This window comes from Bos taurus, chromosome 7 (genome assembly GCF_002263795.3).
Source record: "Bos taurus isolate L1 Dominette 01449 registration number 42190680 breed Hereford chromosome 7, ARS-UCD2.0, whole genome shotgun sequence".
NCBI lineage: Eukaryota > Metazoa > Chordata > Mammalia > Artiodactyla > Bovidae > Bos > Bos taurus.
In genome coordinates, this window is record NC_037334.1 from 47,587,091 (window position 1) to 47,610,167 (window position 23,077).

Sequence of the window (23,077 nt, forward strand, 5' to 3'; positions counted from 1 at the left end):
AGTGCCTAGCACTTTAATAGGCTCTTAGTAGGCAGCAGGCATATGTTGAAAGAATAAATCAATTGGCTCTTAAGATGAAACTATTTGATACTGTGTTTTTTTTTTTAAGTACCATTATGACTATTCATAGTACATGGCACGTAATGTTGTTGAATTTAACTCTATTTTATTTTGTTTACTCAGACTGTAAGTATCTGCAGTGTGGGAGACCCGGGTTTGATCCCCAGCTTGGGAAGATCCCCTGGAGATGGAAATGGCCACCCACTCCAGTATTCTTGCCTGGGAAATCCCATGGACAGAGGAGCCTGGTGGGCTATAGTTGATGGGGTCGTGAAGGGTCGGACATGACTGAGCAACTAACACTTTCACATTATGGGACTTATTTTATTTTTTGGCTCTGCTGGGTCTTTGCTGCTGCGTGGGCTCTTCTCTAGTTGTGGTGCATGGGCCTCTCACTGCGGTGGCTTCTGTTGTGGAGCAGGGGCTCTAGGGCACACAGGCTCAGTAGCCGGAACTCCCGGGCTCTACAGGTTCAATGGTTGCATCGCACAGGCTTAGTTGCTCTGTGGCATGTGGGATCTTCCCGGATCAGGGAACAAACCTGTGTCTCCTGCACTGGCAGGCGATTCATTACCTGTTAGTCACCAGGGAAGCCCTACTGGAGTTTTAACTGAGCACATATAGTCTTTTCTGGGAAGATCACCCCAATCCAGAATAAACTTGATGCTAGAATATTCTATTATTTGTCCAAGACAGAGTTGCAGCATTATTTAGGTCTAAGAAAGGAAGCATCTTTTGTTACTGACATCCTTTTCCAAGCATTACTCCTGCTATTTCACTAATAACTAGTTGTATGGTTGACTGTAGTAACCACAGGAGATTGTACCCACTCTTATCAGTGGAATGCCACTCCATATCACTTCTTCAGGGTATACAATGGTGTTCTGCCTGGAGCAGGTTCATTAACTTAACATACTTAAAATATCGGAGAAGGCAATAGGAATTATAAAATGATAAACTATTTTTGGGGGGATTAAACCTTGGGTTTATTCTTTGTAAATCTAACTTTCTTCATTTTAAACGTAGATGCTTCCCATTTTTCTGCCAGTTATGATTTATTTGAGTATGTCTTATGACAACTTCTAATACAATTTGCATCTAATAATGTGACTTGAATAGTACTGTGATTTTTGTGCAAACCTTACAAGTCTGTGAAACATTTTAAAGAAAGTAATGATGCTAGGGAAGCACTAGGTTTCTCTTAAGACCTTTGTTCAAATCAGGATACTATTATGTTCAAAACTGACACAGCATATAACATGGATTTCAGTGAAGAAAACTACTTCAGAAACTTGGCTTCTGACAGAAGGAAATAAAGGTCTAGGGGCTGTTTTTTGTGGGGTGATAATGTGTAGAAAGTAGAGCACCCTACTTTGCTTGTGGTTATCATTTGACATTGCCAATGAGATTCATATTATGAAGAAGGAAGTGAGTGGTCACAGGACTTAAGAGAAAATTTTTCTGTCTAGACTTAGGTTTTTTGTTTTATTTGGTAAGGCTTTTCTGCTCTTATTGAAAGTAACATACTTTTCAAATTATATTGATTTAAATGTATGTAAATTTTGTTTGTTTAAACTAGGGATCTTATCCTTTTTACCTTTTCTCTTTCAGGGCTTGAACCAATGAAAGAAGCTTCTGGCACTTATGAAGATAAAGGTCACTCCTTCCTTTTAAATTGCAGCTTTTGCTTAGGGCCTGTATATGACTTTTCACCTGTCATCTGTATGTTCAGTAGACACTGACTTTGAGTTGCAGAAAGGTTTCTGAAGATTTAAATCAAATGACGTCAATGGCCAGCTTGTTTTCTTTTACTAGTCCAGCAGTAAAACGATTGTTGGGCTGGAAGCAAGGTGATGAAGAGGAGAAATGGGCAGAAAAGGCAGTTGATGCTTTGGTGAAAAAACTAAAAAAGAAAAAAGGTGCCATGGAGGAACTGGAGAAAGCCTTGAGCAGTCCAGGACAGCCCAGCAAATGTGTCACTATCCCCAGATCTTTAGATGGACGCCTGCAGGTTTCTCACAGAAAAGGCTTACCCCACGTTATATACTGTCGTGTTTGGCGCTGGCCTGATCTGCAGAGTCATCATGAGCTAAAGCCATTGGATATTTGTGAATTTCCTTTTGGATCTAAGCAAAAAGAAGTTTGTATCAACCCATACCACTATAAGAGAGTGGAGAGTCCAGGTAGGTTTTAATTCCCCTGGGAAGAATTATAAAAACTTCTGCCTCCTGATTTGCATTTGACTGAATTTAGTAATTAATAGATTACTTTAGTTTTATGCTTCCTTCTTAAAGTTTTTAATCTTGGGAGGAATACTGGACCAACCTCAAATAAAAGTTAAGAAAGAATTCCTGTCCTGACCTCAGCCACGTGACCCCACCTCCTACGTACCTTGTTCAGTTAGGAATCTCCATCTGTATTACCTCTACATTACCGTTCTTCCTGTTCTTTGTTGACACCCACTCTTGTTAGTCTTTCTTTTCTACCTTTTGACTTGTCAAATTCACTAATGACTGTGTTCTTACAAACAGAGGGATCAATCATTCTCGGTCCTCATCTTACTTGCCCTGTCAGCATTGTTTGGTACAGTTGCTCTCCTTTCCTCCCACTCAAAACTTTTTCATGTTGGCTTCTGAAGCACAGCACTCTTAGAATTCTCTTACCTCACTACCTGTTTTTGCTTAGTCGCTTTGTTGGTCATTTTCCTGTTTTCACAGGACTCAGTCCTTGACTTTTTCTCCATCTATATTTTTCCTGTAGGTACTCTCATGTTATCACATGTCTTAAAACCATCTATAAATTCATGCTCACATTTTGAACTCCAGAGTCAGCTTCTTCTGACTCTATCCAGTTGCCTACATAACATCTCCACCCAAATGTCTAATAAACATACCAGATTTAATGTCAAAATAGGACTTCGAATTTGTTTTTCCCACTAAATCATTTTTTCCTCCAGTTTTCCCTGTTGAAGTCAACGGCAGTATCATTCACATAATTGCTCGCTAGAAGTCATCTTTTATTTCTCTCTGAAATTCTGTGCTTAAGCTATGAGGAAATGCTGTTTGCTATACCTTCAAAATGTACTTTGATCATATCATCTCTCACCATCTCTAACACCACTACTCTAGTACAGACCATCATCATCTTTTACCTTTAAGTAGTCTCCTAATTGGTCTCTGCCTTCTCTGTCCCCCAGCCCATTCTGTTTCCTGTTATAGCAGCCAGAGTGAGTCTTAGGAAGTATATATCAAATCATGTCAGTCCCTGCCCAGACACTTAAAGGCTTTCTGTCACACTTAGAACAGATTTCTACAAGGGTCTACATGACCTATCCTCAAGCTTCCTCTGTTCCCTGGACTTGTCATACATGCTCTTTCCTCTACTTAGAGTACTCTCCCCCAAGCATCTTTTCATGTCACATTTTCTTATTTCATTCTGTCCTTGCTTAAATGCCTCATCACTGCTTGAATGTTAGGTATTCATTTTGTTTATTGACTAATGTGAGAAGGACCTTCCTCTGTCTCATTCTGTACTGCATTCCCAGTGCCTAGAATAGTTTTATTACCTGGAACTTACGAGTGAGTGCTCAGTAAGTATTTTTTTGTATTGAATGAATTATATAAGCTGAGATACTAGTTGGGTACATTACTTACCTATTGCTACATAACAAAGTACCATAAGCTAAGGGGCTAACACACATTAATTATTTCACAGTTTCTGTCAAGTCAGGAGTCAGGCATGGCTTTACTTGGATCCTTTGCAAGGCTGTAAACTAGGTATTGGTCAGTCTTGGGTCTCCATTGGAGGCTCAACTGAGAAAGGTTCTGCTTCCAAGCTCATGTGATTATTATCAGGATTCAGTTCCTTGCAAGCTGTTGGATTCTGGCTGGTTGTTGACTCCTTCATTTGCTTACCATGTGACCATCTCAGTAGGTAGCTCACATTCGTGGCTGCTTATTTCTTCAAAGCCAGTAAGAAAGGGTTTTCTTGCTAGAAGAGGCATTGTGTTCTGGTGGAATGTTAGTATATATATTCTGTTACTTTTGCCATATTCTGTTGCTCAGGAGCAAGTCACAGATAAAATACTCAGATGGAAGGGATTACACAGGGTAAACAGAGGCAGGAATCATGGTAGCCACCTTAGTCTGCTGGCCACACTAGATTTCACATGAAGATAGTATATGCTGATATGGTTTAAAAAAAAAAAAAAAAAAAAACTGTAGCAATAACATTAGATGTGGAGACTAGCAAAAAAAATAAAACAAAATAGGAGTAATGGTGCTGTCAGGGAAAGTTTATTTTAAGGGCTTTAGAGCTGCCAGTTGGTATTTGAGGTGATTCTCAATTTCTTATTGAATCCAAGGAGAGCTGTAGCCAGAGGAATTGATGAGGAAAGGCAAGTATGAGGATTTAAAAGAGAAGTATAGTCTGAAAATCCCAGGCTTGATATTTGCTGGAAGTTGTTGGCAAGAAAGGGACTTTAGTATATTCCCTCATAACCAGGGTGTGTCTGATAGTCAATAGAAATGTCTTATTTTTGTTATCTGTTTTCCTCAGCTGTGATTCATTCTGTAGAAAAGATTGGGGCTTAGGCCTGGTATGCTTAAGCAAGTTAAACAGCTGTAACATGGGATGGATCACTTCATAATACCAGTATTAATAAAGTCATAGTAATTAACATCATTGAGCACTTAAGGACTAGATACCCTTCATGAATCACTGCCTTGTCATGGCTCAGGGGCTTGCATAACTCAATGAAGCTATGAACCGTGCTGTGCAAGGCCACCCGAAACAGATTATAGTGAAGAGTTCTGACAAAACGTGGTCCACTGGAGGAGGAAATGGCAGCCCACTCCAGTATTCTTGCTGTGAGAACTCCATGAACAGTATGAAAATGCAAAAAGATATGACACAGAAAGATGAGCCCCCTTCATCAGAAGGTGTCCAGTATGCTACTAAGAAAGTGTTAGTGTTAGTTGCTCAGTTGTGTCCAACTCCTTGCGACCCCATGGATGATAGCCCTTCAGGCCCCTCCATCCATGGAATTCTCCAGGCAAGGATACTGGAGTGGGTAGCCATTCCCTTCTGCAGGGGATCTTCCCAACCCAAGGATCAAACCTGGGTCTCCTGCATTGCAGGCAGATTCTTTACCATCTAAGTCACCAGGGAAGCAAAAATGCTGCTGAGAAGGTAGTGGTAGTGATTTAGTCACTAAATTGTATCCAACTCTTGCAATCCCTTGGACTTTAGCCTGCCAGGCTCCTCTGTCCATGGGATTTCCCAGGCAAGAATATTGGAATAGGTTGCCATTTCCTTCTCCAGGGGATCTTCCTGACCCAGAGGTCAAACCCATTTCTTCTGCATGGCAGGCGGATTCTTTACCACTGAGCTACTAGAGTCACAGAGGGCAATTATTAATAGCTACAGAAAGAAGGAAACAGCTGGGCCAAAGCAGAAATAATGCTCAGTTGTGGATGTATCTGGTGGTGAAAGTAAAGTCTGATGCTGCAAAGAACAGTATTCCATGGGAACCTGGACTGTTAGGTCCATGAATCAAGGTAAATCGGACATGGTCAAGCAGGAGATGGCAAGAGTTAACATTGACATCTTAGGAATCAGTGAACTAAAATGGACAGGAATGGGAAAATTTAATTCAGATGACCATACATCTACTACTGTGGGCAAGAATCCCTTAGAAGAAATGGAATAGCCTTCACAGTCCTCAAGTCTGATATACAGTACTTGGGTGCAACCTCAAAAATGATAGAATGATCTTGACTCGTTTCCAAGGCAAACCGTTTAGTATCACAGTAATCCAAGTCTGTGCCCCAACCATTGATGCTGAAGAAGCTGAGGTTGACTGGTGCTATGAAGACCTACAGTGTCTTCTAGAACTAACCAAAAAAGATGTCCTTTTCATCACAGGGGATTAGAATGCAAAAGTAGGAAGTCAAGAGATACCTGAAATAACAGGCGAGTTTGGCCTTAGAGTACAAAATGAAGCAGGGCAAAGGCTAACAGTTTTGTCAACAGAACATGCTGGTCATAGCAAACACCCTTTTCCAGCAATCCAAGAGACGACTCTACACATGTACATCACCAAATGGTCAATACTGAAATCAGATTGATTATATTCTTTGTAGTTGAAGATGAAGAAACTCTATACAGTCAGCTAAAATAAGGCCTGGAACTGATTGTGGCTCAGATCATGAACTTCTTATTGAAAAATGTAGGCTTAAATTGAAGAAAATAGAGAAAACCACTAGGCTATTCAGGTATGACCTAGATCAGATCCCTCATGATTATTCAGTGAAAGTGATGAATAGATGTAAGGGATTAGATCTGATAGACAGAATGCCTGCAGAACTATGGATGGAAGTTTGTAACATTGTATAGGAGGCAGTGACCAAAACCATTTCAAAGAAAAAATGCAAAAGGCAAAGTGGTTTTCTGAGGAAGCTTTACAAATAACTGAGTAAAGAAGAAAAGCAAAAGGCAAGGGAGAAAGGGAAAGATATACCCAACTGAATGCAGAGTTCCAGAGAATAGCAAGGAGATAGAAGGCCTTCTTAAGTGAACAATGACAAGAAATAGAGGAAGACAGTAGAATGGGAAAGACTAGAGATCTCTTCAAGAAAATTAGAGCTATCAAGGGAACATTTTGTGCAAGGATGTGCATGATAAAGGACAGAAACAGTAAGGACCTAACAGAAGCAGAAGAGATTAAGAAGAGGTGGTAAAAATACACGAAGAACTGTACAAAAAAGGCCTTAATGACCTGGATAACCACAATGGAAGATCATTCACCTGGAGCCAGACATCCTGGAGTGTGAAGCTGAGTGGGCATTAGGAACCATGAACTATGAACAAAACTATTGGAGGTGATGGAGTTCCAGCTGAACTGTTTAAAATCCTGAAAGATGATGCTGGTGAAGTGCTGCACTCAGTGTGTCAGCACATTTGGAACACTCAGCAGTGGGACAAGACTGGAAAAGGTCAGTTTTCATTCCAGTCCCAAAGACACTGCCAAAGAATGTTCCAACTACTAGACTGTTTTCACATGTTAGTAAGGTTATGCTCAAAATCCATCAAGTTAGGCTTCAGTAGTATGTGAACAGAGAACTTCAGATGTACAAGCTGAGTTTCAAAGAGGCAGAGGAACCAGAAAGCAAATTGCCAACATTTGTTGAATCATGGAGAGAGCAAGGGAATTCCAGAAAAACATTTACTTCGGCTTTATTGACTATGCTAAAGCCCTTGACTGTGTGGACCACAATAAACTTGAAAATTTTAAAGAGATGGGAGTACCAGAACACCTTACCTGTCTCCTTAAAAATCTATATGCAGGTCAAGAACGGTTAGAACCAGACATGCAACAATGAACTGGTTCCAAATTGGGAAAGGAGTATGACAAGGCTGTATAGTATCACCCTGCTTATTTAACTTCTCTGCAGAGTACATCATGCGAAATGCCGGCTGGATGAATCACTAGCTAGAATCAAGATTGCTGGGAGAAATATCAACACTTCAGATATGCAGATACTATCATTCTAATGGCAGAAAGCAAAGAGGAACTAACGAGCCTGTTGATGAGGGTGAAAGAAGAGAGTAAAAAGCTGGCTTAAAACTCACCATTAAAAAAAAACTAAGATCATGGCATCTGGTCCCATCACTTCATGGCCAGTAGAAGGAGAAAAAATGGAAACAGTGACAAATTTTATTTTCTTGGGTTCCATAATCACCACAAATGATGACTGTAGCCATGAAATTAAAAGATGCTTGCTCCTTGGGAGGAAAGCTATGACCAACCTAGACAGCATATTAAAAAGCAGAGACATCACTTTGCCTACAAAGGTCCATATAGTCAAAACTATGGTTTTTTTAGTAGTCGTGTATGGATGTGAGAGTTGGACCATAAAGAAGGCTGAATTCCAAAGAATTGATGTTTTGAAACTGTGGTGCTGGAGAAGACCCTTGAGAGTCCCTTGGACTGCAAGGAGATCAAACCAGTCAATCCTAAAGGAAATCAACCCTGAATATTCATTGAAAGGACTGAAGCTGAAGCTCCAATACTTTGGCTCCTTGCTGCGAAGAGCTGACTCATTTGAAAAGACCCTGATGCTGGGAAAGATTGAAGGCAGAAGGAGAAGAGGGTAGCAGAAGATGAGATGGTTAGATAGCATCACCAGCTCCATGGACTTGAATTTGAGCAAACTCCGGGAGATAGTGGAGAGCAGAGGAGCCTGGCATACTGAGTGAGGTCCATAGTGTCGCAAAACTTCAGAGATGACTTAGCGACTGAACAATGACAAGGACTAGACACTTTCGTAATCCTATGAGGTTATTCCTTCATGGGGTTTGAAAATGGTATAAACATTTTATGATACTCTTAAGTTTACCAGTAAGTTACAGATAGGGAAACCAAAAATTAATAGAAAAGTAGCTTATAAAAGGGGCTTCCCTGAAGGCTCGGAGGTAAAGAATCTACTTGCCAATTCAGGAAACATAGATTCAATCCCTGGGTTGGGAAGAACCCCTGGGGAGGGAAATGGCAACCCATGTAAGTATTTTTGCCTAGGAAATTCCATGAACAGGGGAGCCTGACAGGCTATATAGTCCAGGGGGTCGCAGAAAGAGTCAGACACAATGTAGGGACTAAAAAACAACAACTTATAAAAGATCACGTAGTTAATATGTAGTGGAGCCAGCAAGTATTGCAGAGTTGGAAAAAAAAAGAGTAAAACACAGTTGGAAAGTGATAAAAGCAAAATAGAGAGCCAGGCTAGGTGATTCAGTATTTAATAGTGTTGTCCAGTGGTTAAGATTACTTTCTTGAACCAGATTCTCTGGATTTGGATACTGACTTCACCAGTACTATCAAAATGACCATAGAGAAATTAATTAACCTGTCTGTGACTTTGTTTCCTTATCTGTAAAATGGGAATAATAATACTTACCTCAGGTTAGTTATGAGAATTAGATGAGTTAATGTATGAAAAGTGCTTAGATAAAACATTAACTGGCTCAGAATAAGTTTCATATTAAATATTCTTATAAAATAATAATTCTTAAAGCATTGGAGATAATGTGAAAGAGAAATTATGAAAGAAATACTATTAGAACAATTCCCAGAACTGAAAATTGAATGGGCCCAATGACTGAGTAACCAGAAAAGGAGACAGAAAAAAGATCCATACGTGAAATTTTAGCATATCATGGATAAGAAGATTTTGAGAGCTCCCAGAGTAAAAAAGAGAGGGCACATAAAAAAGACTGGAAATGAGAATACTGGATTTTTCGGTACAATTTTGGATTCTAGAAAAAAATAAAGCAGTACCCTGTACATTCAGAGAGAAAAAGGTTATTCTGGAATTTGTCTGTAGATAAACATAAGACAGGTTACTTTCATATAAGCAAGGACTCAAAATTTATCTTCCTTACATCCTTCCTTAGTAAACTAATAGAGAATGAGGTCCAGGAAATGGGATCCAACTGGAGAGAAAAGAAGAGGAAGTCTAAAGACCTTGACTTTGTAGGGAACTTAAATAGCAAACGATGGAGGATCCAGGGGAGAAAATTGAATCAGTAGATTCTTTATTTGTGGCACCTGGAAAATAGTATTGGTAGGAATTTATTAGATCTGTTGGACTTCGGGAAATTAGTGGTACAAACATGAGATTAAGCAAATGAAGGACCAAGGCAATAATTAAAAAAAAAGTTGTTCAAGAAAAAATATAATACAAATTTGGCTCAGCAATGAATTGTATCTATGTAATTTATATAATATATAAACTATCATAAACACAGGATATTGAGTTAACCAAATTTTTATGTGACTTTATTAGGAAGAGAATGGGGAATAGAATGATTTAAGAAATCTACTTCATTTGCCATAAAAGTAAGTCTACAGATAATGTCTTGACAAAACAGTAACAGCAGTATAAGCATTATTATTTAGTAGGGCACAAAGTGAATTTTAGAGGAAATGGATAAGTTTAAATTTGTTGTTTCTGGAAGCAGTTTGGGAGCAGGCTTAGAAATTGTTCTTTTTGTTTATAATCTCTTGTAGCATCTATCTTTTTAAACTATCAGTGTATTATTAATTTTGAAAGAAAATAATTTCCTAAAAAAGTATGTGTATAGGTAATATACAAGTTAAAGAGAAATTAGTGATTTTAGTTCTGTCTCAAAAAATCCTTACTGGATTGAATTCCTAAATAGTTATTTCACTACGTCTTTCAGATTGCTAGAGAGCTGAACATAGACATTCTCAGTGTCTCATGTCCTTCTGTCCCGTGGCAGCTGCCCATCATTTTGTAAGGAAAACAGCAGTTAGTAATACATAGGAAAAAGCAGTCCTAATCAGATATTAACTACATAGTCACAATACTAATTCAGTAAAATAAAAAGATAAAAAAACAATACAAATTACAGAGCTTCTGATCGCTGAGGTTCATCCCTACTTCAGGAAGCGGAGATACAACCTAGTTCATTTTAAAACAGTTTAATTTTGTCACTGCTGACTTGGGAAGATCCCTTGGAGAAGGGAAAGGCTACCCACTCCAGTATTCTGGCTTGGAGAATTCCATGGACTGTATAGGGTCTCAAAGAGTCGGACATGACTGAGCGACTTTGACTAAACAGGTTTAGTGAAACTAAATGTTTCATTAAACATTTCACTAAATGTTTCACTCTTTCACTCTGCTTAGATGTTAGAGTCAAAGGGAAATTTTTGAAAGTGAAACTACACTGACAAATACAACAAAATTATGAAAGAGATGAGTTAGTACCTTAAGTTTAGAGAAATCAGATTTTTCAATTTCCTCTTGGGAAAGGTGATCAGATGTTATTGATCACTTGAGTTTTTAGAAAAATTGAATGTTTGAATAAAGTGGATCTGTTAAAAAATGTGTTCTTTAAAATTGTTTAGTGAAAGTTGCTCAGTTGTGTCCGACTCTTTGTGACCCATGGACTATACAGTCCATGGAATTCTCCAGGCCCGAATACTGGAGTGGATTCTTTACCAGCTGAGCCACAAGGGAAGCCCAGTTTAAAACTGTTTATGCTTGTGTATATTTTTGTTATGGATGTGTTTAAGAAAATAATTTTGAGTGGAAGACCTCTATCTAGGAATTGTTACTGTTTTCAGTTGGGTAAACTTTACTGAAGAACATAAAATACGGGCTTCCCTTGTGGCTCAGCTAGTAAAGGCTCTGCCTGCAATGCGGGAGACCTGGGTTCAATCCCTGGGCTGGGAAGATCCCCTGGAGAAGGGAAAGGTTACCCACTCCAGTATTCTGGCCTAGAGAATTCCATGGACCCCCATGGGGTTGCAAAGAATTGGACACACTGAGTGACTTTCACTTCACTTTACATACTATTTGGACCTTGCTAGTGGCTTCCCTTGGAGAAGGCAGTGGCACCCCACTCCAGTACTCTTGCCTGGAAAATCCCATGGACGGAGGAGCCTGGTAGGCTGCAGTCCATGGGGTGGCTAAGAGTCAGAGACGACTGAGCGACTTCCCTTTTACTTTTCACTTTCATGCATTGGAGAAGGAAATGGCAACCCACTCCAGTGTTCTTGCCTGAAGAATCCCAAGGACAGGGGAGCCTGGTGGGCTGCCATCTATGGGGTTGCACAGAGTCAGACATGACTGAAGTGACTTAGCAGCAGCAGCAGTGGCTTCCCTGGTGGCTCAGATGGTAAAGAGAAAGAAAGAAGAAATGTTCAAAATTGGAAACATGGAGGCTTTTAGGACCTATGCATAGCTGCTTTCAACTTTATTCTCTAGTCTTACCTCCCAGTTTAGTGCTTAGCCCTCTGACTGTCCTTTGTTCTATCTTTCCAGCTCCTCTTCTACACTCTTGACACGCTCCACCCCTAGCACTTCCATGTGAAATGCTTCCCGTTCTTTAAGGTCCAATCAGATGTTGTCTTTTCCACAGTATTTTGTTTGCCTCCTTGCTCGCTGGGAATACTTACCTCTGTTGAACTCTCAGTGCATTAAATTCTCTGTATTATGGTTGTTTTCATCTATTTTTTAATTAAAAATTTTAAAGTTATATTAGCCCACTATTTTATTTCAGATTCATATGAACACCTTATGAAAATTACAGTCTTGGATGGTAAAGAGCAAACATGCAGAGAAGTAGGACTGTCATGGAAACGGCCATCTGGACTGCAAACTAAGGAATGATGCTTTGGCCCACATGGTTTAGGATGTGTTCCCTGTTTCATATAGATAAAGCAAGACCAACAGCAGTAACATCTAAGGAGATGATGACATATTTACCTTTTTTTTTTTTTGGTATCATTGACATAATATTATATTAAGTTTCAGGTGTACAACATGGTGATTCATAGTTTTTAAAGGGTTAGGGCTATATGCCAATTATAGTTTTTGTAAAACATTGGCTTTATTCCCTTTGCTGTAATTATGGTTGCTCTTAAATATGCTTACCACGATTATCTTCTCTGCTTGGGTATCTGTCGTCTAGAGTATATTATATAGGCTGAATGCTTAGAGAATTTTCGCTTTAATTATTATGTAAATACCGATTCAGGGTTCTAACAAAGCAGCCCTTCCTAAACGTAAATTGTTTTAATAGGTTTACCATCTTCCCTCAATCCTTTCTTATCTGTCCCTTCATGTGTATGAGTTGTTTTAGTCATTGCTCACAGACGACTTTTGATTTTTGTCTTTCAGTCTTACCTCCAGTATTAGTGCCTCGTCATAATGAATTCAATCCACAACACAGCCTTCTGGTTCAGTTTAGAAACTTAAGCCACAATGAACCGCACATGCCACAAAATGCAACGTTTCCTGATTCTTTCCATCAGCCCAACAACACTCCTTTTCCCTTATCTCCAAATAGTCCCTACCCGCCTTCCCCTGCTAGCAGCACATATCCCAACTCCCCAGCAAGTTCTGGACCAGGAAGTCCATTTCAGCTCCCAGGTAAGAATTTATTTTATTGATACAAAAAATAACTCCTAAGAATTAGCATTTGTTCTAATACTGCTGATCCTCTGGGTCAGCTGTTAATATGTCAAGAACTATTTTTGACTATTCTTTGGTAATTGTTTGATTTCCAGAAGAGTTTTGAATTTTATTTTGCCAAGTGCTGTATGTTTAAAAATGCAAGTAGATACATTTTTCACAAAATATAATAGTCCTAAAATGTGTATGGAACCACAAAAGATACAGAATAGCCGAAGCAGTTTTCCGAAAGAGGGACAAAGCTGAAGGCAAAGCTGAAGGCATCATACTCCCTGATTTCAAACTGTATTACCAAGCTGTAATAATAAAAATAATATAATATTGGCATACAAACACACACATAGATCATGCAACAGAGTAGAGTGTCAAGAAATCAACTCATGCAAAAATTGTCAATTAATTTACAACAGAGGAGCCGCAAATGTACAAGGGGGAAGGATAGTGTCTTCCATAAATACATTGGTGAAACTGGACAGACACATGCAAAAGGATGAAATTGGACCATTGTCTTGCACCACCCCCAAAAATTAACTCAAAATAGATAGAGTTTAATGTAAGACCTCAAATCATAAAACTCCTAGAAGAAAACATATATACTAAGCTCCTTAACTAGGTCTTGCTGATGATTTTTTTTAATCTGACACTAAAAGCAAAAGCAACAAAAGCAAAAATAAACAAGTGAAACTATATCAGACTAAAGCATTTCTGCACAGCAAGGGAAACCATCAATAAAATACAAGGGCAGCCTACTGAATGGAAGAAAATTTTTGCAAATGATGTATCCAATAAGGGGCTGATATCCAAAATTTATAGGAAGAACTCATACGACACAGTGGCAAAAAAAAAAAAAGTCTATTAAGATCTGAATACATACTTATCCAAAGAAGACATTCTTTTGGCCAATAGATACATGGAAAGATGCTCTAGACATCACTAATTGTCAGGGAAATGCAGGTCAAAACCACAGTGAGATATTACCTTACCCTTATTACAATGACTGTTTATCAGAAAGGTGGACATAACAAGTGTTGGTGAGGATTTGGAGGAAAGGGAATTCTTGTGCACTGTTGGAATGAAAATTAGTGTGGCCAGTTTTGAAAACAGTATAGAATTTCCTCAAAAAATAAAAAATAGAACTGCCATATGCTTCTTTAATTCTACTTTTGGATATTTATCCAAAGAAAACAAAAGCACTGACTCAGGAAGGTATCACCCCTCTCATGTTTATTGTGACTTTATTTATAGTTGCCATGATTTGGAAGCAACCTAAGTGTTAATTTATGGATAAAGAATATATGATAAATACACACACAAATATTATCCAGCCATAAAAAAGAATGAGATCTTGCCATCTGTGACAACATGGATGAATCTTGACAGCTTTATGCTAAGTGAAATAAGACTGAGAAAGACAAATACTGTTATGATCTCCCTTATATGTGGACTTAAAAAAAACAACTAGGCTCATAGATACAGAGGACAGCCACCTCTGGTTGCCAGAGGTGGTGAAAAAGCAGTTGAGGGAAGTGGGTGAACTGTTTTTATTTTTTTTAGTTTACATAAATGGAAGTGTTTAAAAAAGCAAACACAGTTTGGGGGAGATTGGCAATTACCCTTTAAGAACAGTGACAATAAGGTAGATAAAATTTAAAAGTTGCACTCACTCCTCCAACCCACCTTCCCTTATCTCATTGCTTGATCGTTCTCTATGGCATGTATTACAATCCAGTGTAGTATATTTTGTCTTTACTTATAATCTGCCTCTTCCCCCTCCCAACTTGTCCATAAACTCCATGAAAAAAGGGATTTCATAGCATCTTTTGTTTATTGCTACATCTCCAGTACCTACGTCAGAGTCTAATATGCAGTAGATCCTCCAGTAAACATTTGTTAAATAAATAGATGAAATTACAGCAACACATAAATATATTTACTGCTAGCTATGTAGATATACCTATATGTTAAGTGGTTGCCAGTGCAGATTGAGAGTTTGAAGCCAAATGGTGCTAACTTGAATGATTTCATAGAGAGGAGTCCTATGTACAGTAAAGGCAGAATATAGTAAAAACTCATCAAAAACATAAAGACAGAAAATGACTCTGTCTGATGAATATGAAGGAAAGTAGATAATCGGAAACAAAGTGTTGTTAGATATCAGTTGGCCATATATTGGACCAAATGACTAAATCTATGTATGCCACTAGGCATTACAATTAAGTTCTGTCAAAGCAACAAAGGAAGTGGCTGTATCCGACTTGTTGAATATTTTCATAAAGTTTTTACTACCGAATACCATTTATCAAGTGCCTTTTATAGATGAAAGATATCACATTAAATTTAATCTTCAGAACGTCCATGTGAAATAGATATTATTCTTATTTTACAGATGGAAGATGAAACTGGTATTAACCCCAAGAGTTTAAGTACCTTACTTAAGGTCACATAGCTAATAAGTGGGGGTTCAGGCTCAGGTTTCTCTGACTCTAGTCTGTGCTTTTTTAACTTTGCTACATTGCTTGTCAAATCATTTTATACTTTGATAGCTTAAAATGCAGAGAAGGCAGTGGCACCCTAGTCCAGGACTCTTGCCTGGAAAATCCATGGATGGAGGAGCCTGGTAGGCTGCAGTCCATGGGGTCGCGAAGAGTCGGACACGACTGAGCGACTTCACTTTCACTTTTCTCTTTCATGCATTGGAGAAGGAAATGGCAACCCACTCCAGTGTTCTTGCCTGGAGAATCCCAAGGACAGTGGAGCCTGGTGGGCTGCCGTCTATGGGGTTGCACAGAGTCGGACAGGACTGAAGCGACTTAGCAGCAGCAGCAGCAGCAGCTTAAAATGAACTCCAGTTATCTTTAATTAGATAACTGATGCACTGATTTGCCTGAAGAAGGATCATAAGCAGATTTTTAAAGTAGCTAAATTTTATTAATGGCATGCATGGTCTTGTATGGTTAAATCATTAGAAATATTGGAATGCCTCCTATTGCAGGCAGTCATATATAAATATATACTTAGTGGTTTCTTCATTGCAATGAAATACCAATTGAAAAGGATTTAAGTTCCAACTGTTTAACTTGCTCTTAGGTGTCTTTTCAGAAACTGATTTTCATCCTTTGTACTCCAGTCAGTGCCGATTGGTAGCTCTGTCTCAAAATACATCTTGTACAAACCTTGAGGTGAAAGACAAGTTATATATTCAGATAGATGTTCAGTATTTATAGTTACTGAGACAAAGAAGTATGGCTATAGCTTTTGTAAAGGTTTGCAGCCGGAAATGTTTTAACTGAAAAGATTTTGTAGTTCATTTTGTTTCCTTAGAGCCATAGGACATAATGCCATTGTAAGACATCGTAAAAGAATTAGATAGCTGCTGTTAGTGTTGCAGATTTTGAAAGAGCATGGTTTTATTTTCCAGTTTTAAATAACAATACAGTGTGTAATGATCTTGGCAATTTAAGAATGTCTCTGTAGATATCTGAACGAGGGAGGATAATCTATGGCCTTCAGATTGATTTACAGTAGTTGCAGTTTCTCTGAGCATATGATTCTAAGCAAATGAAGGCAAAATTCTTGACCTTAAATTCTATTGTAGTGAATTTTAGCAGTGATAATACTATGCTGGATTGGACCAAATTCATGTGGACTGGTAGTAGGTTTCTGGTGGCTAAGGGGTATGCTGTCTTTTCTCCTTTTGCCTTGCCCTAAGGTAGCATCCTGCATTTTTGTGTGTCTGTGATGTTTGGTAATGAATCCTACTGGCAATTTTTAAGAACTTTCTGATACATTTAGATTTAACTTTGAGCAAGATAAAGATTTTAACTATTATTTTGGGACTCTAACTTGTCTTTTTTTCTTTCTGTTAGCTGATACTCCTCCTCCTGCCTATATGCCACCAGATGATCAGATGGGTCAAGATAATTCCCAGCCCATGGATACAAGCAATAATATGATTCCTCAGATTATGCCAAGTATATCCAGCAGAGGTAAGAAGTACAATGCTTATTTTGTTGTTTTTGCTCTTAAAAAAAAAAAAAAACAAAAACAAAACTTCTCAGTCACTTTTAGAAGCCAGCTTTATTGAGTTATAGTTTATATACCATGAATTTATCCATTTTAAGTATATGATTCAATGATTTTTTAAAAATGTATAAAATTTTAAAATTACCATGATCTCGTTTTAGAACAGTTTTACAATGCTTTAAAAATATCCCATATGCCTGTTTGCAATCTATCCTCTCATACCCCCAACTCCAGAAACCTTCTAATCTGTTTTCTGTACCTATAGATTTGCCTTCTCTCATTTCATATAAATAGAATCACAGAATGTGCAGTCTTCAAGATTCATCAATTTTGTACCATGTATCAGTAGTTTATTCTTTTTCATTGCTGAATAGTATTTCATTGTATGGATACACCACATTTGGTTTACCCATATATCAGTTGATAAACATTTGAATTGTTGGTAGTCTTTTGCTAACATGAACAATGCTGTTATGAATGTTTGCAAATACTAAGTCTTTGTTTTTCTTTTTCTAAGTCATATGGTAAATTTAAGTATTTAAGAGAAACAGCCAAACAACTATAAATGGTAGTACCATTTTTACGAGTACCATATGAGTGTGCTAGTTTTTCCATACCCTTCTGACACTTGTTACTGTTTATCTTTTTGATTGTAGTTATTCTGTTGGGTATAAAGTGGTGTCTCCTTTGTTTTAATTTGCATTTTCCTACTGAGGAATGATTTTGAACATTTTTAATGTACCTAGCCATTCATACATCTTCTTTGGTTTATTTAAATCTTTTGCCTTTTTTTTGAAATTGAGTTGTCTTATTGAGTTGTAAGAGTTCCATATATTTGGACCCAAGTCCTTTATCAGACATATGATTTGCAAATATTTTCTCTCACTCTGTGGATTGTCTTTTCATTTTATTAATGGTGTCCTCTGAAGCACAAAAGTTTTTCATTTTGATGAAATTACCAGTTTTTTTTTTCCTGGATTATGCTTTTGGTGTTGCATCTAAAAAACCTTTGTCTGTCCCAAGGTCATAAAAAATATTCTCCTGTGTTTTCTCCTAGCAGTTCTTTAGCTCTTATATTTAGGTCTGTGATTGATTTTAAGTTTTTTTTTATGGTTATGGTCTAAAGTCATCTTTGTTCAAGTAGATACCGAGTTGGTTCTAGCACTATTTGTTGATAAGAGTATTGTGTTGTCTTCTCTTTTAGGAATCAGTTGACTATAAATGTAAGGGTTTATTTCAGGATGCTAAATTTTGTTTATTGTTTTGTATATCTTTTCCTTAAAATCTTGATCACTAAAGTTTTATAGTAAGTTTTGAAAACAAGAAGTGTTAGTCCTCCAATTTTGTTCTTTTTGAAAATTGTTTAGCAATTCTACATTCTTTGCATATTTCCATATCATTTTAGTATCAGTTTTTCAATTTCTGTCCCCCTCAAAAAAATTCCTCCTTGGATTTTGATAGAGGTCACTTTGAATCTTCAATCAATATGGGGAGGTATGCCATCATCTTCTAGTACATGGACATGGATTATACTCTGTGTTCTCCATTTGTTTAGACCTTCAACTTCAGTATAAGTCTTTTACTTATTTTCTTTTTAAATTTATTCCTCAGTGAGTGGAATTTTTTAAAAATTTTGTGTTTGGATTCTTCATTGATAGATAGAAATAAAATTGACTGGATGAAGGCTGTCAAAAGGCACAAACTTCCAGCTGTAAGATAAATAAGTACGAGGGACATAATGTACAACATGATAAATGTAATTAACACTTCTCTGTGTTATATATGAAGTTGTAAAGAGAGTAAATCCTAAGAGGTCTCATCAGAAAGAAAATATTTTTTTTCCTGCTTCTTTAATTTTGTGTCTATATGAGTTGATGATGGAGGATCTCCCAGGTGGCTCAGTGGTAAAGAATCTGCCTGCCAGTGCAGGAGATGCAGGAGGCCACAGGTTTGATCCCTGGGTCAGGAAAATCCCCTGGAAAAGAAAATGTCAACCCACTCCAGTATTTTTGCCTGGGAAATCCCATGGACAGGGGAGCCTGGCGGGCTACAGTCTCTGTGGTCACAGAGTCAGACACGACTGAGCGCGCATGCATGAGTTGATGAGGTTCATTAAACTTATTGTGATAATCATTTCATGATGTATGTATGGCAAATCATTATGCTGTGTACCCTAAACATACAGTGCTGGTGTCATTTGTATCTCAATAAAACTGATGAGAAAGACTTAAAATTTTTTTTAATTAAAAACTACAATTGCCTGCATTGACAGGCAGATTCTTTATCACTGAGCCACCTGTCTTCTGAATTTGCTTATTCTAGCCACTGCATCTAAGTGGAATCACGTAATGTTTGTCCCTTTGTATCTAGTTTATTTCACTTAGCATAATGTTTTTAAGGTTTATCCAGGTTGTAGCATATATTAGAATTTCATTCCTTTTTAAGGCTGAGAAGTATTCTGTTGTAAGCATATATACCACCTTTTGTTTATCCATCTATCAGTTCATGGACATTTGGTTTGTTTACACCTTTTGGCTATTCTGAACAATACTGCTAAAAAACATTGGTATACAGGTTTCTGTTTGAGTCTCTGTTTTTTAATTCATTTTGTATTACATACCTGGGAGTAGAATTGCTAGATTTTATGGTAATTCTCTTTAGCTTTTTTGAGGAACTGGCAAACTGTTTTCCACAGTGGCTGCACCATTACATTTTCACCAGTATTGCAGTGGATTTCCAATTTCTCCATATTTTTGCCAACGTTCGTTATTTTCTTTTTTCTTTTGATAATAGTATCCTAATGGGTATGAAGTGGTATCTCAATTGTGTTTTTTAAAGTCATTTTGTTTTGAGACCTTAAACTTCTTAATTTGTCACAAGTTTACATGAAGTAAGGTATTGGCACTTTAGTTTCTTGAAAGAATGATGTCCTTGTGTGTATTTTATAGTGTCTGTGATGATATGGGATGACTGTATGTCCCATAAGCCCTGCATTCCTAAGAATAAATTTCAGGCCCCCTGATAATCTTGTTAATGTTTAAATAGTATAGTACCTTGGCTTTTTCAAGATTAGAATTTATCTAGGAATTTTGTCATACTAATTTGCTTAATATTCATAGTATCTACCTTCATTTAGAGCAGACTGTCTCAGAACATGAATTTATGGATTTGAATTCCTGCATCTCTACTTATTTGCTTCGCAGCTTAGGGTGGCTTTTAAAATATATCTAAGCCTAAATTTCTCCATTTGTAAAATAAAGAGATAATAACTACATAGGATTATTAGTATGTTGATTGACTTTGACTGTATTTATAATGATCTTAGTATACAGCATCAGGTAATTCCCCAAAAATGATATTATCATCCTCTTTCTAAAAATTTGGAGTCTGTTTACCCCATCTATCATTTTCCTTCTTTCTTTTGATTCTCCAGAGATTGGAGAGTGCAGTTTAGTGGTGATGTATATTAAATATTTCTTGGATTATAGTTTCTTAGCCAAACAACTGAGACCCTTTAGAAGAACCTGGCACCCAAGTCTTCTCACCCTCCTAGATGTCTTTTTTCACCAGAGTTTCTTCTCACTTGGGAAATTAGAGTTAAATTGCAATGCTGTGAATCACCAGTTAACAAGATGTCCTTTGCCTTGAGCAGGGTCGCAGACCTTTTGATTTTCTTCTTCTCATTCTAACCAAAATTGTCTTTTTTGTTTTGCTTATCTTGGCTCTAGTCTTTCATGACATTGTTATAACTTCCTGCTACTCATCTATATATGTGTTTGATTATGAGTCCCTCCTTGTTCCATCTTTTATATAAACTTCTTTAAAATCTGAGCTCTTAGAACTTTGCTCTATAGGTCCTCATTGGTTTTTTTTTTCCGTGTACCTCCTCATCTGAATTCTTTGCAGCTGTATAATTAAAACTGAGTTTTAAAAGTCAACCAACTCTTTTGTGGTGTCTACATAGTGTGACTTACTCTTAACATTTTTCTTGGACATTTTAAAAAATTTCTGCCTTTCTTGAAAGAAAACTGACAATTCATGACTTTTCTTTCTAATTTCAGCTCCAAGACAGACACTCTACTAGTGCTGGATGAAGAATTTCCACGTGTCTCTTCCATCCATTGTGTCCATTAGGAATTGTTGATTTTTAACACTGATAAGAATTTGGCTAATGTTTTATATTTTATACAAACCTTTTTCCATAGGCTATTCTGGCACTTAGAACTTCAAATGTATACCACCTTTTACCCAAAGATCACTCATTTGGTTGTGTTTTTTCCTTTCTTTCTTTTTTTTTAAACAAACTATTTTTTAGATTCACAGCAAATTTGAGCGAAAAGTACAGAGTTCCCACATACCCTCTCCCCCTACGCATGTACAGCTTCCCCCACTACCTGCACCAGAGTGATACATTTATTACAATCTGTGAACCTACATTGATACATCATTATCACCCCAGATGTATAATTTACATTAGGATTCATTCCTGGTATAATACATTCCTTGAGTTGTAACAAATGAATGATGACATGTAGCCATCATTTATAGTATCATATAGAATAATTTCACTTCTTTAAAAGTCCTCTGTGCTCTGCCTGTTCGTTCTCCCTCTTTCCTAACCCCTGGCAACCACTAATCTTTTTATTGTCTCTATAGTTTTGCCTTTTCCAGAATGTCTTGTAATTGGAATTTTATAGTATGTAGCCTTTTCAGATTAGCTTCTTCACTTAGTAATATGCACCTAAGTCCCTCCCCTCCATGTGTTTTCATGGCTTGATAGTGCATTTCTTTTTCATGCTGAATAATATTTGGTTGTCTGGTATACTACAGTTTATTTATCCATTCACACATTGAAGGATATCTTGGTTGCTTCCAAGTTGTGGCCATTATGAATAAAGCCTCTGTAAACATCTCTCTACAGTTTTTGTGTGGACCTAAGTTTTTGACTCCTCCAGGCAAACAGTGAGGAACACATTTGCTGGATTGTATGGTAAGAGTTTGTTGCTTTGTAGGAAGTCAACAAATTGTCTTCCAAAGTGGCTGTACCATGTTACATTCTCACCAGCAGTGAATGAGTTTCTATTGCTCCACATCTTCACCAGCATTTGGGATTGTCAGTGTTTTGGATTTGGCAATTCTAATGGTTTTGGTAATTCTAATGCAGTAGTATCTCCTTGCTATTTTGATTTGCATTTCCCTGGTGACATACAATGTGGAGCATCTTTTTATATGCTTATTTGCTTTTGTGTATATCTTCTTCAGTGAGGTGTCTGTTCATATCTTTGACCAGTTTTTCTCATTGGCTTATTCATTTTCTTATTGAGTTTTAAGAGTTCTTTGTATTTGTGTAACAGTCCTTTACTAGATGTGGCTTTTGCAAATATATTCTCCCATTCTGTGGCTTGTCTTCTCATTCTCTTGACAGTGTCTTAAAGAGTAGAAGTTTTTAATTTTTAATGAAATCTAGCTTGTCAATTATTTCTTCAGTGATCATACCTTGGTATTGTATCTAAAAAGTCATTACCATATTCAAGGTCATCTATATTTTCTCCTCTGTTTTTTTGAGATGATTTTCATAGAGTGTCTACTATAGTTTTATAGCCAGTTTTTAAGTTGGGTGGTGTTAATCTTCTTGGTTTGGTTTTCAGTATTGTGTTGGCTGTTCTGGGTCTTTTGCCTTTCCATGTAAACTTCAGAATCAGTTTACAAGATGATTTGCTGAAGTTTTTATTGGGATTTCATTCACTCTTAAGTCATGGTGGGAAGAACTGAGGCTTCCTGCACATGATCATAGAGTGTATTTCTACTTATTTAGTTCCTTCTTTGAATTCTTTATTTAGAATTTCATAGTTTCAACATATATTTCTTACCTGTTTTGTTTGTTTGCTTTTTACCTAAATATTTCATTGTTTGAGTGCTGCTATGAATGATAATGAATTTTATTTCAAATTCTACTTGCTCATTGCTGGTATAGGAAAGTGATTGACTTTTGT

The 23,077-nt window shown here is 37.3% G+C and overlaps 1 protein-coding gene across 1 annotated transcript in view; it reads left to right on the forward strand.

Annotated features, from left to right (window-relative positions):
• Positions 1-23,077, forward strand: part of SMAD5 (SMAD family member 5) — a 62,298-nt gene that overhangs the window by 26,074 nt on the left and 13,147 nt on the right. Inside the window, exons 2-4 of the mRNA NM_001077107.4 lie at positions 1,672-2,243; positions 12,768-13,019; positions 16,928-17,047. Coding sequence (NP_001070575.2) covers positions 1,841-2,243; positions 12,768-13,019; positions 16,928-17,047 — 775 coding nt within the window. The 5' untranslated portion in view covers positions 1,672-1,840. The remainder of the gene's footprint in view (positions 1-1,671; positions 2,244-12,767; positions 13,020-16,927; positions 17,048-23,077) is intronic.